Source organism: Fusarium phalaenopsidis, assembly GCF_050370095.1.
Source record: "Fusarium phalaenopsidis strain FUZ10S chromosome Unknown contig_32304, whole genome shotgun sequence".
NCBI classification, from domain to species: Eukaryota; Fungi; Ascomycota; class Sordariomycetes; order Hypocreales; family Nectriaceae; genus Fusarium; species Fusarium phalaenopsidis.
The window spans coordinates 4,104,111-4,127,093 of NW_028145404.1; the positions used below are offsets into that span (position 1 = coordinate 4,104,111).

General features: G+C 54.4%; 7 protein-coding genes across 7 annotated transcripts; 5 read left to right on the forward strand and 2 right to left on the reverse strand.

Annotated features, from left to right (window-relative positions):
* Nucleotides 1–217: 217 nt before the first annotated feature.
* Nucleotides 218–3,877, forward strand: LRP88_10536 (DNA repair protein SMC6; the record flags this gene model as incomplete). Its single annotated transcript, XM_083246992.1, has 4 exons — nt 218–316; nt 372–3,620; nt 3,683–3,783; nt 3,835–3,877. 4 exons carry the CDS (start codon nt 218–220, stop codon nt 3,875–3,877), a joined length of 3,492 nt encoding a protein of 1,163 aa, XP_083098105.1.
* A 268-nt stretch (nt 3,878–4,145) lies between these two features.
* Nucleotides 4,146–4,966, reverse strand: LRP88_10537 (ubiquinone biosynthesis protein COQ9; the record flags this gene model as incomplete). The annotated part of the gene is made up of 2 exons (XM_083246993.1): nt 4,146–4,478; nt 4,544–4,966. The coding sequence occupies 2 exons, from the start codon at nt 4,964–4,966 to the stop codon at nt 4,146–4,148; spliced, it is 756 nt and encodes a 251-aa protein (XP_083098106.1).
* Nucleotides 4,967–10,519: 5,553 nt separating this feature from the next.
* Nucleotides 10,520–12,265, forward strand: LRP88_10538 (RNA-binding family protein; the record flags this gene model as incomplete). The annotated part of the gene is made up of 8 exons (XM_083246994.1): nt 10,520–10,724; nt 10,788–10,840; nt 10,962–10,969; nt 11,020–11,119; nt 11,170–11,316; nt 11,372–11,423; nt 11,492–11,925; nt 11,981–12,265. 8 exons carry the CDS (start codon nt 10,520–10,522, stop codon nt 12,263–12,265), a joined length of 1,284 nt encoding a protein of 427 aa, XP_083098107.1.
* Nucleotides 12,266–14,649: 2,384 nt separating this feature from the next.
* LRP88_10539 (uncharacterized protein) lies at nt 14,650–15,291 on the forward strand (the record flags this gene model as incomplete). The annotated part of the gene is made up of 2 exons (XM_083246995.1): nt 14,650–15,008; nt 15,066–15,291. 2 exons carry the CDS (start codon nt 14,650–14,652, stop codon nt 15,289–15,291), a joined length of 585 nt encoding a protein of 194 aa, XP_083098108.1.
* A 551-nt stretch (nt 15,292–15,842) lies between these two features.
* On the reverse strand, nt 15,843–16,369 carry LRP88_10540 (signal recognition particle, SRP9/SRP14 subunit; the record flags this gene model as incomplete). Its single annotated transcript, XM_083246996.1, has 3 exons — nt 15,843–16,120; nt 16,173–16,251; nt 16,340–16,369. The coding sequence occupies 3 exons, from the start codon at nt 16,367–16,369 to the stop codon at nt 15,843–15,845; spliced, it is 387 nt and encodes a 128-aa protein (XP_083098109.1).
* A 927-nt stretch (nt 16,370–17,296) lies between these two features.
* LRP88_10541 (uncharacterized protein) lies at nt 17,297–19,502 on the forward strand (the record flags this gene model as incomplete). Its single annotated transcript, XM_083246997.1, has 2 exons — nt 17,297–17,534; nt 17,584–19,502. The coding sequence occupies 2 exons, from the start codon at nt 17,297–17,299 to the stop codon at nt 19,500–19,502; spliced, it is 2,157 nt and encodes a 718-aa protein (XP_083098110.1).
* Nucleotides 19,503–20,496: 994 nt separating this feature from the next.
* On the forward strand, nt 20,497–22,146 carry LRP88_10542 (dihydrolipoyl dehydrogenase; the record flags this gene model as incomplete). The annotated part of the gene is made up of 4 exons (XM_083246998.1): nt 20,497–20,544; nt 20,595–20,669; nt 20,773–21,477; nt 21,529–22,146. The coding sequence occupies 4 exons, from the start codon at nt 20,497–20,499 to the stop codon at nt 22,144–22,146; spliced, it is 1,446 nt and encodes a 481-aa protein (XP_083098111.1).
* Nucleotides 22,147–22,983: the final 837 nt, after the last annotated feature.

Below are 22,983 nucleotides of genomic sequence, written 5' to 3' on the forward strand. Positions count from 1 at the left end.
TTCCCTCCCCAGATTCTGGAAGGTACCTCCTTCTTTGCTCATTCACCTCTGGGAAGTGGACAACTACTTCCCCCCATTAATAGTTAATCAAGGTCGCGCGTGCACACAAACGATATTTTTCCCATACGAAGTTCTTCAGCTAGCGATCAATCCAATTAATCAATCTCCCGGCGCCCCGGGAATCGCAAGGCCGTGCGCATCGCATCGCATCGCAACCATGGCACCCACCAAACGACCACGGCCCCTTGCCGAGCAGGATGAGGACGAGATCGTCGACGTCCGGCAGGCGCGCTCACATCTCCGACCAGAGGAAGCCGTAAGATTTCATTCCAAACTCCTAGTACATCCGTCTGACCAGGATTGCCGCACAGAGGAAGCGCGCACGAGTTTCTCTCGACGACCGAAGAAGAACAGAACCGACGCCCCAGCTCGACGATGTATCGAGCTCCGAAAGCGACGAGGAAGAAACCCGAGGACTTCCAGACTCTCCACCACAGACTCAGTATGAACTTATGCGAGATGCCGGGTTCAGGCATCTGCAGCACACCGATTGGGATGATCAACAGGCGACACAGAAGCTGGCAAAGAGAGGCACCACGCTCGGCAACAATATGGTATCCGAGAGCGGCATCGTCGAGAGCATCACTTGTTACAACTTCATGTGCCACGAGAGACTGCATGTCGAGCTTGGGCCACTTATCAACTTCATCGTCGGCGAGAACGGCAGCGGGAAGAGTGCCGTCCTCACTGCTCTGACGCTGTGCCTCGGTGGCAAGGCCAGTGATACCAATCGAGGAGGCAGCCTAAAGTCATTCGTGAAGGAGGGCCGTGAACAAGGTAGCCTGGTTGTGAAGATCAAGAATGCGGGATCGGACGCCTACCAACCTGATATCTATGGCGAGAGCATCATCGTCGAGCGTCACTTTTCGAAAGCCGGTAGTAGTGGATTCAAGATCAAGAGCGCTACTGGCCGAATCATCTCTACCAAGAAGCAAGAAGTGGAGGAGATCTCCGAATGGTATGCATTACAGATCGGCAACCCTTTGACAGTCCTATCCCAAGATAACGCACGGCAGTTCCTCAACGCAGCATCTCCAGCCCAAAAATACAAGTATTTCGTCTCCGGCGTCCAGCTGGAACAGCTGGATAACGACTACAAGATGTCACAGGATACCCTCGACAAGACCCTGATTCTCAGAGAGGATCTGACTTCCAAGATTGAGTATGTCAAGAAAGAGATGGAGGAGGCCGAGCGACTTGCCGAAACCGCCCGAAAGAACGAAAGTCTACGTGAGAAAGGACGGCACTACAGAAACCAGCTAGTCTGGTCCCAAGTTGTGGAGCAGGAGAGACTGCTTGAGCAGCGTGAAGCCGAGATCGTGAAACGAGATGAGCAAATCGAGGAGGTCAAGAAGTACTGTGAAGAGATGACTGCTTCCCTCGAAACGGTGGATGAGAAACTCGAGAGAGTCAAGCAGGCTAAGGAGGTGCTTGAGCAAGACCGAGACACCTTTGAAGGACGAATCGCTAGGGCTGAGGCCGCATTCCAACAAGCCTCGAAAGACGAGTCCGAGTTGCTTCGAGAGGAGCGCGATGCTCATCAACGCCTCAAAACGGTCAACGAAGACATCAAGGCCGTTAACCGAAAGATAGTGGAGGAGGAACGTCGTCTGGGCCAATCAACAGGGACTGCTCGTGCGCAGAAGGATGCTGAGCTTGCGGAGGAGACAAAGAAGGAGAAGCTTGTCAAGGAACACTTGGAGGAGGCTCACCAGAAAGTGCCTGACCTCCAAAACAAGCTCAACGAAATCGAAAACAGCTTGAAGAAGCTGGCACACATCAAGGATTTGAAGCGAAAAGAGATTGTTTCAGTTGAGCACCAGGTCCGGGAACTCCAGACGACATCCAGTGGGCGGTATGGTGGCTACGATAGGGACATCACCAACCTCGTGAAAACGATTGCGAACGACAGTGGCTTCGAGCAGAAGCCTATTGGGCCTATTGGTGCCCACATCCGATTGTCCAAGCCTGAATGGTCTGGCATTCTCGAGAGAACTCTGGGAGATGGCCTCAATGCATTTGTTGTCAGGAGCAAACCCGACCAGACGAGACTCTCTGGAATCATGCGTCGACTCGGAATGAGGAAGCAGCCCCCAATCTGGATCGCGTATGGAGGTAGGATTGACACAAGCAGTCAGGAGCCAGACCCCCAGTTTGATACCATCCTGAGAGTGCTCCAGTTTGAGGACGACATCATCAGATCGCAACTCATCATCAACAACCAGATCGAAAAGATTATTCTTGTCCGAGAGCGCGTGGAGGCCGAAAGGGTTATGGTTGATAATACCCCCCCGCGTAACGTGGCTGCTTGTATCTGCTTCCACGACGGAAGAGGCAAGCGAGGATGGGGATTGAGAATGACGAACCGAAACGGCTCTATCGGCACGAGTCCAGTCCAACCAAGTAACGCGCGTCCCAGGATGCAGTCAGACTCGGCTCGACAGGTTGAAATGCAACAAGAGAATCTGAAGCAGCTGGGCTTGGAACTTGCCGAGATTAGTCGCGATGATCGCCAAACCCAACAGGCGGCTCAGCGATGTAAGACTGACCTCCAAACTCAACGGAGTGAGATCCGGAAGCTCGAGAACGATCTCCGCTACGCACAGGCTGCCATTGAGCGCATCTCTATGGAACTCGACGCGTTTGAGGGTGTCGATGATCGACTGAATATCCTGCGTGCTGAGCTTGACAAGAAAATCACGGAAAAGGATGAAATCGGAAACCAGTATGGCACCATGAGACTGGCAAGAAGTGATCTGAACGCGAAGAAAGAGAAGGCTAGATTGAAGCTCGAAGAGGAGAAGAATGAACAAGACGACTTCCAAACTCGGGTCAACAAAGCGCAGGAGAAGATCAACTCGGCCGAGGGCATGAGGCGTGTAGCCGTTGCCAACAAGAATGATGCCTTTGAGCGAGTCGACATTGCAAAGAACGAGCGACGGCGTGCCGAGGAGAGGCGAGACGCTAAGGCCGAAGAAGTTGCAGACTTTACTCGACAGGCTTCCGCGATAGCAGAGCGTGTGCACATCCCCGATGGCGAAACACATAACAGTATCGAGGTCAAGTATAAGAAGGTCCGCGAGCAGCTCAAGGAGCGCGAGAAGCGTCTTGGAGCGACAGACGCCGAGATCTACGAGCGTGCTGCGGAAGCTCGCACGCGATATGAAGATGTTATGAGGCAGACCCGGGACGTGGACGACACCATCTCATCCCTCAAGCGAGCCATTGAGCACCGACTCCATCTCTGGCGCCAGTTCCAGCGCCAGATCAGTGCTCGCATTCGCATTCAGTTCAATTATCTCCTCAGCGAGCGAGGTTTCCGTGGCAAGATTGACCTGGATCACCAGGCCCGCAAGGTCCTTATCCAGGTTGAGCCCGACGAGACACGAAAGAGCTCTGCTGGAAGAAACACCAAGACTCTGTCCGGTGGTGAAAAGTCCTTCTCGTCCATCTGCATGCTTCTCTCAGTATGGGAGGCCATTGGTTCCCCGATTCGCTGCCTGGACGAGTTTGACGTCTTCATGGATAATGTGAACCGTGCCATCAGCACAAACATGCTGGTAAGTGGACATGCAGAGAGAACGCGCAACAGAGCCTGGTAGCTAATGTGGTTGTTAACTAGGTGGACGCCGCTCGCCGCTCAGTCTCACGACAGTATATCCTCATTACGCCCAATGCCATTGAGGGCCGGGCTCGCTTGGACAAGGATGTCAAGATCATTCGGTATGCCATCCCTTTCTATAGACGAGACGTCTGCTAACAATACTCCTATAGACTTACAGATCCTCGCCAACGAACACTTGACGAGTATGCATAGAACATCTAACGAGTTGTGTTTTGGGAGTTAGGGGTCATTTCGAGGCGCTTAGAAGGGCATTAAAAAGGACGGCTCAGGCAATGGGGTGTTTTATAGTGATACCAGACGCAGGTGGGATGGGTATTTCACGGATTGGACTTGATAGCATAGCGGGCTCTCGTCAAGACGTCAATGTTTGATGATGAATGCGGTTGTACATGGCTCATACACTATCATACAGGCGATTTTACGGTTTTCTCTCTTTTTACACAATGGATCCATATTGATCCTAGATGCGGACTCCCTTGCTCCTTAGCACGTTGACGCCCGCGTTGAATGTGAAGCCAGCCCACTGGCCAAAGGACCCGACGAGGCTGCCGAGTGACTTGACCTCGCCTAGCCTTCGCTGGAGGAATTGCCTCGTCTCGATGAAGTCAGGGGATCGGTCGTTGGTCATGAACAGCTCGCTCGTGCTGTAAATCATGGAGAGGCTCGCGCGCTTCGAGTACCAGGAGGGGTCGACTGCCTTGTCGCCAGACAGGAACCAGATCTCGTCCGAGAGCTTGGCAAGCTCCTTGAGGGAGGCGGGGACGTAGCTTGGCTGAGCCATGATGGCCAGGGCCTGCGAGACAGTTGTAAGTATATGCTATGTATAATTGTATGGTGTATATTTCCAGATCGACCTACCTCTTGCCAACGATCCAAGACCTCCTTGTTACCCATGAGTCGCTCCCATGTCAAAGCTTCCACCTTAGTCGCAATTCCAGACTGGTCGTTCTCTGGGAAAAGCTCCTTGCTACGGGCTGCCAGAGCCTCGCGCTGTGTAGCAAGGTGATATCGGATCAGGCCAAAGGCACCGTCGGGGATGACACTGGCACTGATGTCGAGATAACCCGCGTCTCGAGCGCCGAGTCCAAGGGTCTTTTGGGAGAAGCCATGCTCAGGAATGTGTTTGTACGCAGCAGAGAGAATTGCCTTCTCAGCATCGCCAAAAGTACCGGGAGGCGGCGGGTGGTCGTATGAGTGGAAGGGTCGCTGGGCGAGGCGCTGCAGCAGTCTCGAGGCGCGCAGGACTGAGGCCCTGGGGACGATTCGAGCGGACGCCGACATGGTGGTTACGGCCAGAGTCGATTACGGACACGGATTAATGGCTCCAAGGGAGCAATGGCGGCGCGGCGAGGGATCGGGCGAGGTTCGGCGAGGCTGTGGATCGTCCGTTTTGGAGATTCTGCGAGTTTGATGCTGCCATTGTCTCGATGCGGTTTTCTCCAATAGCAGCGGCGGAAGGCTCGGGGTGGGGCGAGGCCGAGGAGCTCGGGCCAGACCCGGCTCTGCGGTGCTTCCATTCTCGGGGTCCGCATTTGCTTCCCGGACTCCGTAGGTACCTGACCAATGTACCTCCCACTTCAGACCCGGCGGCCGATTCCACGCACCGCATACAGTGCGCGTCTCGCTCCATCTTGCTTAGCTAGCACATGGTCTGTTGAGCGATGGATGAAAAGCCCCTCTGCTCAACATTTGCATGATCTAGGCTTGCTTGCTCCAGGAATCGCATGATGAGTCGAGGACCAGGAAACGTCGCGCTAACAGATAACTCCCCGAGGACTGCTGACGTTCTCTAACTCAACAAAGCCCGTGGCCCACGGATTGCGCTCTAAAATCGACGGCGCCCGCAGGCGTCATGGTGATGGCGGGGTCCATGTTGGTGTCGTGCTTACGGCCAAACTGTTGCGTTTCCATTCCCGCATTCCCAATGGTCGAGGAACCGTATGTACGGAGCCGGCTCTGGCCTGGTCTGGTCTGATATTCCTGTACGCGGAACACCATCGAGGCCCTCGTGTCCTCGGGCCGTGTCTTGCTGATATGCGGATGTGCATGTACCAGGGCCGTGGTCGATGAACCATGCCAGGTCCGCAACAGTCACGCCCACGGACCTGCGAAACTCTCTGACCTGCCCATCCTGCTCCTCCAGACGAAGGTCGCGGCATGACTATAAGTAGTTGCTCCACATCAACTACTGCCAAAGGTCTGAGCGTCGCTAGACGCAGCGTCCAGGATCCGCCGGCAACCTTGATGATCGGACTTGATTGAAGCAGGAGATGCAAGAATCACTGTGCTATCACAACAGTTGACAGAAATACTGACACAGTCTCATTGCAAGAAACCTGATAAGCTGGGCTAGTGTTTATATCGTCTAGTCCTGGTGCGTAGTTAATATCCGCAATTCTCAAGGTCTGGTGCCATTTGTTAGTGGGATTTCGCGGTGCCAAGACCCAAGATCGAGAACCTTGATTGTCAAACGATATCTCGAGTCCGGGCATTGATCCGTGGTCCGGCCCAGTACGGAGCAGGCTTGGAACCAGCGATTGTCCCCCCCGGCAGGACCAGTTTCTGGCGTGCTAGTTGCAGTACGTGGTACCTGGCAAGTCCGGTGCGCTCTGCTCCGGTAATGGAGGTCACATCGACGTGCATACGTACTGTGAGGTGCCCCGGCGTAGCCAGCAGAATTTGCCTTGCAAGGAGCAGCCTGTCTTGAAACCTGTCAATCCTCTTCCCCTCAACCTGCAGTGGCTTGAGCGTAGTCTATCTGCCCCTCAATATCAAATCTTGTACAGGAACATGTTGACAGGTTCTCATCCGCCATGCCATGTTTCCTACCTGCACCCCGTCCATACCTGGCTTAGAGCCTGTGATGAGACATGGGAACCTGTTCCGTGATCCGTTAAAGAGGGGTTAGACATGACCAAGCGGCGGGCCATTGGTTGGCTTCTTCCGCAATGTCAAGCGATGGCTGTCGTGTAACGGCGAGCTTTTTGTAACGGAATCAAGGTGAAGGGAACACAGGCCAATCATGCTTCTTGAATGGGAGCCCTTTCAGCTGTGCAGGCCGTGTCCGATTCGAGGCAAACGCAGACACAGTTTTGAAAGTGCCCTGTGGACTGTCCAGCCAGGCTCTTCCCTGGCCATGGTCTCTTCTCCCCTGCAGTGTTCCAGTGCGGGCTTGATGCCAGTGATACCGAGGAAGCATGGGACATGGGACACATGGGGGTGAGTGCCTGGCAGGGATCCACTAGGTTAGCTGCCACCGCGGTAAAGTCGGGTCGGGGAGATGGATGGCAGAGGCTGAGTGCCAAAGAGACGATCTTTACTTGGTAATGTCGTCTGCAACGCGCCCGGTAAACGCATGGCTGGATTGACAATGCCATGCGAGCAGCTGGGCGATCCAAAAAGTGCCGTCTTGTGTGTGCGCGCGCGTGTGTGTACACGGACCTGCCATGGGATGCAGAGGGTGGGTTGCAAAGGAAGCATGCCAATGTACGAGGTGCGGGATGTGGATTCGAGCTGCAGATCCGGAGAGAATCAGAGTCGTCCAAGTTGAGGCGCCTTGACTCTTTGTTCCTGGCGCTTGTCAAAGCTGATCCGTGTTGGGTTGTCACCGTTGCAGGATAGGAGCCGCTGCCACCGAGTTAATCGCCATCTAATAGCCATCTAAGGCAAAAGCTTGCCGGATGATGAAACTCAGATGCAGTGTCAACCACAGATACCGAACTCGATGAGTTCAATGGCTTTGACTCTGGTACGTAGCACAAACATGTGTGTGAACCCTGAGCAGATGCGGACAAGGGGGTTTGCCTGCACTAATATCTGCCCGCTTTGAGCGCCTTGCAGTCATGGTCCACCGGGAAAGCCAAGGACCATTCCCTGGCTGGCGCGTTGGTGTTGACGGTGTCCCGCGATCCAAGAGACAACCAACTGCCGTGTTCGTTCGGACGACATAGACTTGTATTGCCTGAGAAAGATGCTGAAGTAGATGAATGGGTGCCAGTGAGAGAACATGTTCATGTCAAAGGATATGTCCCGAGAAGGAAAAAGTGACCTTCCTTGGCTGGGGGAAGTGAGCTGGTTACCCGTCCAGTAAGCGGCGTGAGAGGACTGTTTAGTCGCCAGCCTCACCTCATCATGAAAGCGGGCTTGCCTGGAATCATCACGGCTGGTCCATGTCATTTGAGGTCGAGCCCGAGCGAAGAATTGTGCAGAGTGATATTCAATGGATGGATGATGGGGATGGGATACGAAAGCAGGGCTGTTGGATGAGACTCAAGAAGGAAGCCAGCAGCCCTAGTGCAAGGCAAGTAACCAGGGTATGTGCCTTCCTTGCTCTCGAGTGGAAGTCACGGTTCGATGGGACTCAGCCTGAGGCCTAAACTTTATTGTAACGGGACTGTCAACCTTGATTTGGATACCAGAGTGAGATCTGTCAGTAAGAGCATATGGCAATGGTGTTTCTACGTTGATGCCCGCAGTCTCACGATCCAATGCCGGCCGTGGTGGTACATCCGAGATACATGGGTACCTCCTGCTCTATGATATGAGTGTCTGAGTGCTAATAATGTCCGGTTATCATGCTCATGCCCGGTAAGCTCACAGTGGATCCCATCGCGTCCTTCCCCCTGGCTCCATCCCTGCGCCGCCTTCCCATTCGCCGCCTGGTTTCTTCCCATCTCATCAACGCGTTCTTTTCTTTTTTACGACCGCAGAGCCTGGGAAGTCAGCACCAAGCACACGGCCACCAGAGCCACGTTCGCCATCCCTCCACCGTCCTCGCCGTCCGTCTTACCGTTCCTCTCCCATCCTATCCCATCCATCGCTCGCTCCAGCTGTCTGGATCTCGCCGACCCCCAAAAAGGACACTGTACCAACGCCCCAGAGGTTGCGGGAGCCGACAAAAAAACCAACCCCATACCATCCATCCATCCCCAGCGAGCGACCCGCGTGTTGCACGCCCAGCCCAGGTTTTTCAGCCAGCCAGCCAGCCTGGTCCCAAGGCAAGCCCACGCGTGTGCCGTGAATCACTTGGTGCTGCAGGTTGCTGCTTGCGTTTTATGCGACTGCTGCTGCTGCCATCCTTTGGTTGACCGTGGACCCGTGGCTTGTTTTTGGTCTCGCCCGAGTTTTCTGCTGCCCCCATAGCTACCTAACCTGCCTGTCCGTCCCTCGCTGTCCTTACCACGACGTGGACACTGTCGACCCTCCGTCTCCGCTTACCTCCGCCGCAACCTACCTCTCTCAGAACCGGTCGCGCCCGTCGTTCGTCACCCGAACTCGCACCCGTCACTCACCCATAACGCGACAAGGAGACCACCCACCCCCAACCAAGTAGGAGGTTTCTGTCCTGTACGTCCGGACGTACACACACGCACGCACGCACGCAATAGAACACACAGTCACAATGGGTATGTTCGTTGGCTTTTTCTTGATCCCCCCCTCTGCGCCTGCCTTGTCTGCCTTCCCATCCATCCTGGCCCGCGACGCTGCTGCCACAAACGCGCGTCTGTCTGCGCCTGTCTAGCAACGTGTGTCGTCGTCGACGGCTTGATGCGCATCTGCACTTCTCCTCGGCCACGGCCTCTCGAGGCTGGGCGGCTTGAGCCTGCTGCGGTCGCCTTGCCTCAGCCTATCTCCCGAGCCTGAATTGAGCCCAATTCACCCCATGCCTGAGCTTCCTCACTCCCAAGCCTGAACACGACAGAGCTTACGCCTGACTTCGGGCCTGGCTGGTTGCTGCTGTGCTGTGTCTGTCTTGCTGCTTGCTGTATCTGCGCCTGCACCCGCACTCCTCGGAGTGTCTTCATCAATCAATGTGATACCACCTCTTGCTTGATGCAGCCTCGGAGCGTCCCCATTCCACTCCGACAAGCTCTTCGTGCCGCCTCTTCTTTTTCGCGTCGCCTTTCCTCATCCACTGCATTATCAAACCCCCCTTACGTGCATCACTCCGCCAAGGTCCACACCACGCTGCCACCACCCCTCCACTACAGCCCGAGTGCTCTGCCTTCTTCGACCAAGCTACCCTCACTCCCTGTTATTTCAACCACTCTCTCCTCTTCCTCGCCCTTTTCGCCGTTTGCGCGTCTTTCACAGAGGTTCTATCCTTTCTTCGGTTTCTTCAATTCTAACGCTCACCTTTCAACAGCTGACACAGGAGATACCTACCGGCCCGTGAGTAAACCTACTATTCCTTAAGCTTCCCTTCTGCTACCTTATCTTCCCGTTTTGCACCTGTCTCTTCCCGCTGGAGCTGCGCGCAAACGCTGTCTTCCCGTTGCCGAGCAAGTGCGGTCCCCCGCGCGATTGCACCACGGCCTCTCGCTGCCTCTGGTCTGGGGCTGTCTGGGCTGGGCTCCCCGCTTCGCACGGGAACCCAGATCGCTGCTCTCGATATCTGAGGCAAGCTCTCGGCCGGCTCCGCTCATCCGAGATCGGCCTTCGCGCGACGCGCTTCTCTTTCTTGTGCTGTCATTATTGCGTGCGCAAATCATCTCGTCTGCAAGAGTCCTGCTGCCGCTGTTGCTCTTTCCCCCCCGCGTTCGCAGACGGTGATTCACAGACGTTTTGCGCGCGCAGCCTTGTTTTACCCGAGACAGCCATACCCCTCTTCTTTCAATGCTCCAACACGGCCAACCTGCCTCAACGCAATCCAGCTTTGGCATGGAATCGCCTCATTTTGTCCCTGCTCCTACTGACACTCATCAGCGCGAGAGGTCACGATCTCCTCGCAGACGTTCCAGAAGCCCCGAACGGACACACCGACGCCGGTCCTACTCCCCCCGCAGCCGATCAGCCAGCCGGGACGATTATCGACGAAACCGTGATCGCTCGCCCATGACTAGCACAGGCGCCCCAGGCGGAGGACCAAGTGCAGGATACAGTGGACAGGCTCCCCATCGATCATACGAGGAACGAGCCGCAGCTCGAGAACAAATGATGAACAACATTCGCGAATCCTCCCAGCAGGACCGCCGAGTCTACGTCGGCAACCTTTCGTACGATGTCAAGTGGCACCATCTGAAGGACTTCATGAGACAGGGTGAGGCTTTCAATGCCGCGGATCGCCGGTGGAAAACGTGGGACTGACGAGATGGTCATCTAGCTGGAGAGGTGCTCTTTGCCGACGTGCTATTGCTTCCAAACGGAATGTCGAAGGTGGGCTTCATCGCGTAGTCTTTTTTTTTTTTTGGTTGGCTTTCCTTTGTGGTTTTCTCCCTCTTAGCCTTTATGGATGGTTGGGTTGACGGGTTGGGACGCTGTCCTGGGTTGATTGTAGGGATGCGGGTAAGTCTCATCGTTCCCCGGCAGCTCCGGACTGTGCTAACAATTGGCAGAATTGTGGAATATGCTACACGGGAGCAAGCCCAACAGGCTGTTGCCCAACTGAGCAACCAGAACCTCATGGGTCGCCTAGTCTACGTGCGTGAAGTAAGTGTCGACATTCTCAATGCGAAGATGATTTGAAGCTGACGATGAGACTCAAGGACCGTGAGGCTGAGCCTCGGTTTATCGGAGCAACTGGCGGCAACCGCGGCGGCTTCGGCGGTGGCATGCCTGGCGGCGGCGGATTCAACCCCGGATACGGCGGCGGTGCGCCTGGCGGCGGTGGTCGTCAGATCTACGTGGCCAACGTTTGTTCCTCCCTAATTCTAGCGCGGCTCGTGAATGATTGTTGACTCCATATAGCTTCCCTTCAATGTAGGCTGGCAAGATCTCAAGGATCTCTTCCGACAAGCTGGTATGTGCCCCGTTGCTTCCACATTTGAGTCCATTACGTGCTGGGCTCGTAGTCTAACCTTTGTCTAGCCCGAAATGGTGCCGTGATTCGCGCCGACGTCCACATTGGACCTGATGGCCGTCCCAAGGGATCCGGCATTGTTGTTTTTGAGAGCCCCGACGATGCTCGCAACGCCATTCAGCAATTCAACGGCTACGACTGGCAGGGCCGAGTCCTTGAGGTTCGCGAGGACCGATATGCCGGCAGCGGTCCTGGCATGGGCTTTGGCGGCCGCGGCGGCTATGGCGGAATGCGAGGTGGATTTGGCGGAGGCTTTGGTGGTCGTGGAGGATTTGGCGGGGGCCGTGGAGGCTTCGGCGGCGGCTTCGGTGGCCGAGGTGGATTCGGTGGCGGCGCAGGCGGTCCCGGCTTTGAGCCCCCTGCCAGCTCCGTCCCTCCTAACCCCTTCACTGACTTCGCTACTACTGGTACTGAACGCAGTGAGACCATCTATGTCCGCAACGTAAGGCTACCATTCGATCATCACCTGGTTTGGTCACCTCGCTAACTTGGCATAGCTACCCTGGTCGACTAGCAATGACGATTTGGTTGAGCTATTCACCACCATCGGCAAGGTGGAGCAGGCCGAGATCCAGTATGAGCCCAGTGGCCGTTCCCGCGGCACTGGTGTTGTCCGCTTCGACACTGCCGAGACGGCCGAGACAGCCATCGCCAAGTTCCAGGGCTACCAGTATGGTGGCCGTCCCCTGAACCTCAGCTTCGTCAAGTACCTAAACCAGGGCGGTAACGATGTCATGGACACGGACCCGCATGGAGGCTTGACCCAGGATCAGATCATGTAAGAGGGCGGTGGTGCATGTCCACCGGAACTGGGCGTCGGGCGACTATGGCGCCCCCAAGCGATGACGGTTGAACATTTCTTTTCCGGCAGAGGTGACAATCGTCTCCCTTTGCTTCGTTGCTTCTCTACTGGAATCGTTCTTTCTTTTGGTCCCATTTCTTTTTTTCACGCTGGCAACAAAAGTTGGAGGTTCTCGACGCCAGGGTCTTTGCGTACGGATACGCGATCGAACTCTACCTCGAGGATGGATCGACGCTTTTAATATGTTGAGGGACAACTGGCGAGGAGGTTTGAGGGATTCACTCACTAAACAGCACGACCGATTTGACCCCTCCTCGAAACGTTGACGACGGCGCCAGCGGCATCCAGGAAGCAGGGGTTGTTCTGTTCGTTGAGTGAATCGAAGGGGCGACACCTTGGGGCGGAGCCCTCACAGATGGTCCTACCCTACCTAGAATGTAACTCGAGTAACTATCTGATGGTATTCAAGAATGATGGCAGGTGGTTTTGGTGAAAGGGGAGAGCGTAGGATATGTGCGGACGTGCGTAGCATCTCGGGGCGCATGGCAGTTTGTCGGGCCGGGTGAGCGATTCTAGTGAAGGTTGTGCGTGTCCATCATGGCTGGACGATGATTGCCGGCGTTGAGGAGTAATCTGGCCTTGTCTTTGTGCACTATAAGTAACGAGGACGAGGATAGCGACTGGTGAAGGTCATGGCCTCGGCGTTGATAGTAATGACGACGGTGAACATTTTCATCTTTTGAATGAGAGATTGATGCTCCACGCAGCGTATCATGAAGTGCTTTGGGGCCATGTGCAAAAAGGTAGATGCATTCAGTATGATACAACCAGTTCATTTCATGAGGCGCTGTCTGTGGGCTTGCACAGGTGCGCCTTTCTGCACCTGGTGACCTTGTGAAGGGTGATGATTTCTAGTCGAAAAGGAGGAGGATCTATAGAAACTTACTTGTTCTCAGAATTAAACTCAATTCCGCCGAATGGCTGTTAAGCATATGCCAGTGAAAGTTGATATCTTGATGACATCTATGGCTGTTGGAACTGCATCTGAGATGAGAGGTTGTCACTCATCGGGCATCAACGAGAAGAACATCTGGGAGCCATGATAAGTCCCATCATCAGACAGGACGTTTTGGGAAACGGGGCATCGAGATCGACAAGTGAATCAGCCAAGATAGGCGGGAAGGAACATGATCACTGACGCTAATAGCTTAGAAGAGGCCGAAGAGGTTCGGAGCAGTGATCAAGCTCAACGGCCAAGTATGAACGCTTGGTAAGCGGTAATGAGTGTTTGTTTCGCACGGCAACTCTGCCTGGCATATCTACCATAGTACCAAGCCGGATGCAAGAGTTGCCGTCCCCCTCACGGCCGTCGATCGACATCTGCCAAGAACTTTGGCTTGCCCGATTTCATTCCTCCACTTGGACGACTAGACAGACTTGCCGACTAATAAGGTAATCCCACACGTCCTTGTTTGACAAGCGGGCCACGCGGCACCAGGGAGAACGCCCAATGGCGAACTGCCGTGGTCTCGATCAAGGCCCAATTAAGCTTCGAAATAAGCTTGTCTTAAGGTGGCTGTCCCGCCTCGGGACCTCGCACATCCGCAGCGTCCCCCTACGACGCCAAGACGAAAGATCGACTTGCAATGTTTTAGTGCTTCCCTCTGCCTCGTACCCAAGAGCCAGTCTTGCGGAAGTATGCGCCGCCGTGCAAGGGCGTTGGCTGGGCTGACGGAGGTGGTTGATGCCAAGGTTAGTCTTGTCTTGTCCTACGTCGGGAGCCGTGTCCTTTCGCAGTATCAAACATTCTTCTTCTTCTTCCGTAGCAGTCTTGAGGAGAAAGAAGCAGGATCCTCGGGATATGGACGCTAGCGGTGGCTGTGAGCATCTGTTAGCTCCAATACCAAGACGCTTGTGAAAGTCAGGGAGGTGCCCGTGATGATGTTTTGGTGAGTCTCTCTTCTGTAAAGGGGCGGTATAGCAATACTGTTTCTGACGATAGAATGAATGCCTGCGGGAGAGAGATGATGGTAACGCGGCTTGCGCAGGTGGATTATCGGCCTTGGCGTTGCTTGCAGTTCGGAATCTCTTCCTCTGGCTCTGTATGGTTAGAGGTGTGGATTAAAGGCTTGCTTTTGGGGTTCAGCATAGTCCTGGACTAAGATTACAATGACGTTTGTTGAACGGTTGCTTTGATGCCGCTATTATGCTTCAAAGGCGTTATGAGTGTCTATATAAGACGTGTGAACTGGCTTCAATCACTCTCTCATCCTCATCAAGCATTAGCTCTCAGTCCAAGATCACTACAACAACACAACCTCCTACTCATCCTTCTACTCAAGCCAGTCACTCCTCCGAGATAAGATGAAGTTCTCCCTCCTCACCGTCGCCCTCGCCACTCTGGCAACCGCTTCGCCCATGCCAGAGAACGAGCAGCACGAGAAGCGAATCCTCGGCCTCTTCAAGCCCAAGCCCGCTGTCCCATTCACCTTTACTTCGACTTGGGAGGTCAAGGCCACCCCCGGAGAGGTCGTCGACAGCGAGAACAAGTTCACCGGTGGCCTGGCCAACAGCTGGGGCCTCTTCAAGTTCGGCATCAACTCGCAGGAGGACATCATCTGCTACAACATCACCCTCTATGGATTCCGCGGAGAGTACCAGTCTCCCGCCAACACTGCTACCCACATCCACGAGGCCGCTAGGGGCAAGTCAGGCCCTCCTCGGTAAGTCTACACGGCAATCTTTACAGAACTGAGAGAAACTAACATGGTGCGTTCTAGCATTGCCTTCCCCAACCCCGTCGGCGACGGCAGCTGCCGCACCTCGATCGGCTGCCTCCAGGGCCCGTTCCGCACGGGAGTCATCCAGAACGGCAAGGACACTGGCGAAGGATTCACGCTCAAGCAGATCGAGAAGAACCCTGCCCTGTTCTTTGCCGACACGCACTCCAGCCTTGCTGTTCCTGGAGCTTTCCGAGGACAGCTCAACACTGGCCGCCGCTCCTAGAGCTCTGCTCCCTGGCACACACTTGTAATTTCTAATGAGGGGATGGGGTCACAGACGCCTTGTTTTGTTTTACTACCGTAGCCTTTACCTGTTACATTATCTTAATCCATTTCAACGTTACGCATACATCCTTTTCCAATGCTCTCTATCCAACGTAGCTGGGAACAGTTACTATGATGCTTGTTATTTGTCAGGGTTCCCAGGTTGGCCATTTAAAGTGAAGGGAGAAGGTTAGGGATTTGCCTCTTGCAGTGGGAAAGGCGAGTGATCTTGGCAGAACATATATTGGCAAAGTAATCGACTGCACTCTTAATGTGACTGCTCCGTGATGCATCCCTGGGAAAGCCCTCTGTGCGTCAATGGTGCTGCCATGCCCCTGGAGGGCTACTCTCGCGTTCCAGTGAGGCTAATTCACTCATGCATTGTAGAGGGCTGCATATGAAGTGATTTGGTGGTTGAGGGGGTATCGCACATGATTTCATTAGTCCATGGCATATCGTTTAACCCTTCTTCTCTTGATCCCATAATTTCTCCTTCAAAAAGTCTCAAGCTTAAGCAGCAGCCTTCTTCTTCTTTGCCTTTGCCTTCTTCTTGCTCCGGTCCCTGGGCTTCAAGGCTGTCATGCCCGCCTTGCACACGTCCGCGTACCGCACGTAAAATGCCTCCAGGTCCTCGGGATTCACGACAGTCGTGAGCTTGATCTTCTTGGCGCGCTCCTTCTTCCCCTTGGCGTTGGTTGCCCGGATGATGAGAGGGAGAGGCTTGCCGGGGTGCAGGTCTGGTGAGGGCTCCTCCTCCGAGGGAGCGGGGATGTCCTGACCGTAGGTCACTGGTCAAGATTCAGCAGGCATATCTGAAGCTTGTCTTTGAAAGTCACTTACGGCGTTTCTGGCTCAGGACGACGGTGCCATGATCACTCCCCTTGCGGTGGTCAAAAAGCTCAGCCAACTTGGCGAAGAACTGTCATGTGTCGTCAGAATCAATTCCTCCTTGGAGCACTGCGCAGCTGGCCTGAGCGAGTCTGCGGTCATGGGAAAGAATTTCATACCTCATCATGGCTAATACGAGGTTCGGCCATGGTAAAGAGAAGTGAGCCGTGGCCAACAAATGATAGTGAAGGGTGAATGTTGAACGACGTTGATGAGTTTCGGCCTTGTGCCCCACCATACACTCACCACGCACCTGAGGTTGTGTGGTGCACTGTGTCAAACAGAAGTAACATGGAAAAAATGCACCGTAGTCGCCACCAAACATGGTATCCAAGACCCACTGATTCCTTCTTCTCGGTACCACTTCGGCAAAGGCCGAATGCTTCTCATAGATGTCTTTCTCACACGATGTTATTGTGTTATTGAAGCTTGGGAATGAGTTTTAGCTAACTTCCTGCCATGTTATTGATGTTCTCCTACTCTGAAGACCATCGTCATGGGCCTTTTGAGGAAACACCCTTGAGAAAAGAAGGACTCATGAACTTAACTATGCGAGTCGAGACAAAACCGAGAATTGACAATCTTTGTATATTAAATAATGTTCTTACTATAGAGCATCTGATACATTATTTTATAATGTTTCATGTAAAATGTCTGATCATACAACCATATTTAACAAGAGGTAGACGTGTTGTGCTATTCTCGTGTCTCTTCTACAATCCTTGACCCGGCTGCCAACATTGGTGTTGAAGTTGGTCCTGCGTCGGGCGCCCCACCTCATGCATTGAGTGGGGACCGCCTTCCTCTGAGCTCCGTAGATGCTTGCCAACTTTGTTTATTTTTTACAGAGAAAAAGTTGCGCCTCTCTTTGCATCATGACTACTTTCTCTATGCTCCCACCTTCCTTCTCTCAGCATCATCATAAAAATTTCCTTTAGTCTCCTCCTCGTATTGACTCATAATCATCACCGCACTTTCTCCGTCCTCCTCTCATTCTTTCCTTGGCATCATCATAACAACGTACCTTCCTCACCCTAATCGTTGTCTTCACCACCTCGCCGTCAGCAGAACACACCATGGAGCGCCTTTCAAAGTCCGCCCGTGAGCGGCTTGCCCAAGATGACGCAGAGATCAAGATGTATGAGCGAAAACTGGGCATCAAGGGGCGCAAATCCTCTCGCAAGGATGACGACGGTCTTGGGGAGTTGCTGGGCGAAGACATGGACATGGACCAGAGTGACGAAGACTCAAAACGAAAGAGGGATGAGTACGACACGTGGCTAGCTTCAAAGAGAAGGAAGTCAACACATCAGGGTAAGCTGGAGTTACAGACTGCAAAGACGCAGGCGCTGACTGGGAGCAGCCTCGGCAGATGACGATCTCGACCTGATGGATGAGGACGATGATGATGACGAGGATGACGAAGACGATGAGGGTGACGACAACGATTCCTTCGGGGGCTTCAGTGATGATGAAGACGATGAAGACGACGAAGACGAAGACGAAGACGAAGACGAAGAACACGATGAGTCCCCAGCTCGACCACGCCAACGCGAAAACCCCTACGTCGCACCGACGACTGGGGTCACAGTTGCGAAATACGTCCCCCCTTCGCTTCGCAGGGCTGCAGGTTCTGAAGAAGAGAACAGAAACCGACTACGAAAACAGGTTCAAGGTTTGATCAACCGACTGACAGACGACAACATCCTCTCCATCGTGCAGTCTGTCGAGGACCTATACCAAAAGAATGCCCGCGGCGACGTGACCGACATCATCACCGACGTTATCATGGCGCAAATCTGTAATCCGCAGAGCTTGACAGACCAGTTTTTGGTCACCACGGGTGGATTTTTGGCCGCTGTTTATCGGATCATTGGATCGAGCTTTGGTGGACATCTGATACGTCGCATGGTGGTTGACTTTAACGCCCATTACGAACAGGCCAGCAAGGACGTCAGCCCCGAGTCACCAATTCAGAAGGAACCTTCGAATATCCTATCCCTCCTCGCTCAGCTGTACTTTTTTGAGGTGGTCAGCTGCAAAATTATGTTCGACTACATGGAGAGGCTTTTGGGCGACCTCACAGAAATCAACGTCGAGTTGCTTCTGCGCATCTGTCGTATGGCGGGCCAACTTCTGAGGCGAGACGATCCGCAAGCGCTTAAGCACGTCTCTGCTGTGCTCAACCAGTCTATTTCCAAGTCGGGCTACGACAACGTGTCGGTTCGCACAAAGATCATGGCTGACACTATCACCGATCTGAACAAGCACAAAAAGAAGGCACGAGGCTTGGACTCCTCTGTTGTGTCGGAACGCGTGCAGCGTGTAAAGAAACGGCTGGGTGAGCTCAAGTCTCAATCGCGAAGACTTGATGGTCTTGCGCCCATGGGTATGGGCCTCGTGGATATCGAGGGTGCAGATACAAGGGGCGAATGGTGGCTGGTTGGAGCCAGCGTTCCTGAAACCCTCCTCGATAAGAGTCGGAAGGGATCTGCTGCGGCGGCAGTAGATGCCGGCTATGAATCGAGTGATTCCGAGGACATGGATATTGTCCTTCCAGACTTTCCCAAAAAGGCTCGGGAACAGGGTCTCAGGGGCAACGCGCAAATTGCCATCTTCACAGCTCTTATGACGGCATCAAACTATGAGCATGGCTACAAACAGTTCGTCAACCTCCGACTTAAGAAGAATGATCAACTAGAGATTGCCAAGGTACTGGTGCAATGCGTCGGTAGCGAGATGGAGTACAACCCTTACTATGCGCTTGTGGGGAGGCAAGCATGTTCGAGCAACAGCCGAATCAGATTCGCGATCCAGGACCGTCTTTGGAAGATATTCAGAAACCTCGGCGAATCCCTTTTCGGAGAGGGCGCAGAAGAAGACGAGACGGCGGATGGCGAGCGGATGAAGGACGAGAGACGCCTTGGCAACATTGCGAATTTCTACGCGTCCCTCGTGGATGATGGAGTGTTGAGTATTGCTATCCTCAAACCCGTGGAGCTGCCCGAGGCGAACCACTGGACCTCAGTGTTTGTGCAATTATTCATGATTGCGCTCCTCAAGGCATGTCGAAGTCGAGGCAACAGCGCCAAGGAGGATGCCAAGGTGGAGAAGATCTTTGGCGGTGCCCGAGAGCTGCCGGGCTTAGCAGCCGGAATCCATTGGATGCTACGGAAGAAGGTCCGGAAGACCAAGTTGGCCAGCGCCAAGGAGTTGAAGAAGCTAGAGGGCGTTCGGGAGAAGGCACAAGCTATTGTGCAAGCTGTAACAGTAGAGGGATGATTTCTCGAACAACCAAGACCGTTGTCTAGACATCAACGGATAGATATGATACCATTGCCTCGACATCGGACTGGCCAATTGCGATAAGGATGTTTCGCTACTCGGCAGAGCCCCCGGTATCAAGCGGCTCCATCCTCCGTAAACCGTCTATCGACGACGGCGGTGACGTCGATATCCCGAGGGCAATCAACCTCCGAAACCGGGTAGTAACGGGATACGCCGGGTTGTCGGTGACCGGAGGTTGTCCTTCCATGATGGCGGGCCAGTCGTTGGGGGGGCAATTGAGAGGTTTTGGGGGGTGTTTCGGGGTTCGTTGGGACGAAATGCCCGAAATCCCAGGCATTGATTAGCCGACTTGATAGCTCCAGAGTTTGAAGGTGCCGGGGACGTGCTGAGACGCTACCATCAGCAATAGACGGTCTCTCGGCCGGAGATACATGTCCAGGGGGCGGTGTTTTTTTTTACAGAGCACGCGCAGCAGGTGAAGGGTGCTGTAAGTGGCCCCCTCACCGAGAAGCCAGCCAGTAATGTGTACGTACCTGGCCACCCTCTCGGCTGGTCTGGGAAAAAAATTACCTGATGGGCGGGCTTCCCTTTGCCGAAGCTCCCTGTGTCTGTCCAGTGCCTGTGCGCCCGGCCGCCAAACTTGGACAGCGGGCGAGCTTTGTTGCGGCAACGATCCTCTCCCTCAACCTCAACTTCGCCCTCGCCTCTTGTCGACTTTTTCCTCCTCCTCCTCCACAACCTATCCCCATTGCCTCTCCACACAACCTCCTCCAAGATGCTTTCCAGTCGCTTAATATCACGAGCCGTTGCTCGTCCTGCCTTCCAAAAGTCTACGTGAGTTTGCAGCGTCTTCTGGTGTCCTTGTAGAAGCTCCTAAAAACTGGCTTCTGTTGGGTCACCGACGAGGGAAAAAATGGCTCGTTGACTAACACTCGCTCTTCTTGCCTGACAGCCTCCCCGCCGTCGTCTCCTCGTCCTCCCTGTCGCGATGGAGCCGTGGATATGCCTCTGCATCTGGTGTGTTACCTCCGAGCTCGTCGGAGCTGGACCCGAACAGCTGTCGCTGACTGGAATTTCGCAGAGGAGAAGGATCTCGTCATCATCGGTGGCGGCGTGGCCGGCTACGTCGCTGCTATCAAGGCTGGCCAGGAGGGCATGAAGGTCGGTCGATTATCCTAGACCCGAGCTCCCAGCTCGGTACTCGGGCGAATGGGCAAGCGAACGGAACGGAATGGGCTGACAAGATCTCTTCCCCCCGGTGTAGGTGACATGCATTGAGAAGCGCGGCACCCTTGGCGGTACCTGCTTGAACGTCGGCTGCATCCCCTCAAAATCGCTCCTCAACAACTCGCACCTCTACCACCAGATCCTCCACGACACCAAGAACCGCGGTATCGAGGTCGGCGATGTTAAGCTTAACCTGGCCAACTTCATGAAGGCCAAGGAGACTTCCGTCTCCGGCCTGACCAAAGGTATCGAGTTCCTCTTCAAGAAGAACGGCGTCGAGTACATCAAGGGCACCGGCTCTTTCGTCAACGAGAACGAGATCAAGGTCGACCTCAACGAGGGCGGCGAGACCAGCGTTCGCGGCAAGAACATCCTCATCGCCACCGGTTCCGAGGCCACCCCCTTCCCCGGTCTTGAGATTGACGAGAAGCGCGTCATCACCAGCACCGGTGCCATCGCCCTCGAGGAGATCCCCAAGACCATGACCGTCATTGGTGGTGGTATCATTGGTCTTGAGATGGCCTCCGTCTGGTCGCGACTTGGCACCAAGGTCACCATTGTCGAGTTCCTCGGCCAGATCGGTGGCCCCGGCATGGACACTGAGATCGCCAAGGCCGCCCAGAAGCTTCTCAAGAAGCAGGGTATGGAGTTCAAGCTCAACACCAAGGTTGTCAGCGGTGACAAGTCTGGTGAGCTGGTGAAGCTCGAGGTCGATGCCGCCAAGGGCGGCAAGCCCGAGACCGTACGTATTGAAGATGCCCCTGACATGAGTCTGATACTGACAAAGCTGTAGATCGAGTCTGATGTCGTCCTCGTCGCCATCGGCCGACGACCTTACGTTGGTGGCCTCGGCCTCGAGAACATTGGCCTCGACACCGATGAGCGCGGCCGTGTTATCATCGACTCCGAGTACCGAACCAAGATCCCCCACATCCGATGTGTCGGTGATGTCACCTTCGGCCCCATGCTTGCCCACAAGGCCGAGGAGGAGGCTGTTGCCGTCGTCGAGTACATCAAGAAGGGTTACGGCCACGTTAACTACGGTGCCATCCCCTCCGTCATGTACACCCACCCCGAGGTCGCCTGGGTTGGCCAGAGCGAGCAGGACCTTAAGAGCCAGAACATCCCCTACCGAGTCGGCACCTTCCCCTTCGCCGCCAACTCCCGAGCCAAGACCAACCTCGACACCGACGGCCTGGTCAAGATGCTTGCCGACCCCGAGACTGACCGTCTCCTCGGTGTTCACATCATCGGCCCCAACGCCGGTGAGATGATTGCTGAGGGTACCCTGGCTCTGGAGTACGGCGCGTCCACTGAGGACATTGCCCGAACCTGCCACGCTCACCCCACGCTCGCCGAGGCTTTCAAGGAGGCCGCCATGAACACTCACTCCCAGGCTATCCACTTCTAAGCTCTGGCATGATGGATGGGGGTTGGTCGTATAGGTAGCTGACTGCCAATGGCAGCATCAGCAGGTCTCCTTCGCGTCCCTTGCGGCGGGAGACGGACACTCTTGAAATGCATAGACAGCATAGGGCGTCTGTAGTCGCCGATAGCATGAACAAAAAATAACAAAGGGCCAAAGAGGCGGGACTGCGTGAGCGGGATAGAGCCGAGGCGTCTCGGACTCTGGATTGTGTAAACTAGTAATATTTTCGCTTTATCCAAGCATGATGAATGGAAACCACGAGACAGAATCAGTGGGCTGTGTGCTTAGACAACTTGTCCCTCTAGTGATACAAATGAAGGTTGGAAACTGTTTATGCCATGTGAAGAGAGCATGCTTTCGCCCCCTATTGCGTTTGATAGGTAGCCAGGGACAGTCGTTCTGAAGGAACAGCCTTGGTGGCCTTCCAATCTTGGGGTTGCTTCGTGAGGTTCCTTGAACGTCGCGTTGATATTGGACCAAAGACAGCTGCTTTACCGCCAATTCCTCATCGTATGTTCAAGCAGAGTTATAAACCCGGAATACAACCTCAACGGCAACCAACATCTGTATTTGATACTCAGTTCCGAACCAGGGAGTCTGCTCTTTAACAGATGGCACCGGAACCAAGAGGTTCCGGAGGGGCTCATGTCGGCCCGCATGTCAGCCAGATCAGCCCATCTCGAGGGTAAAGCCGTGGGTTTAACTGGTAGCACCCCACAGAACGGCAGATCCAGCAGTTGGGTTGGCCAATTGGAGTAGGGCAAGTTGAAGTTTGATCAAAGGAGTGTACAATGAGGGAGGATGGAAGCATTGCTGCCA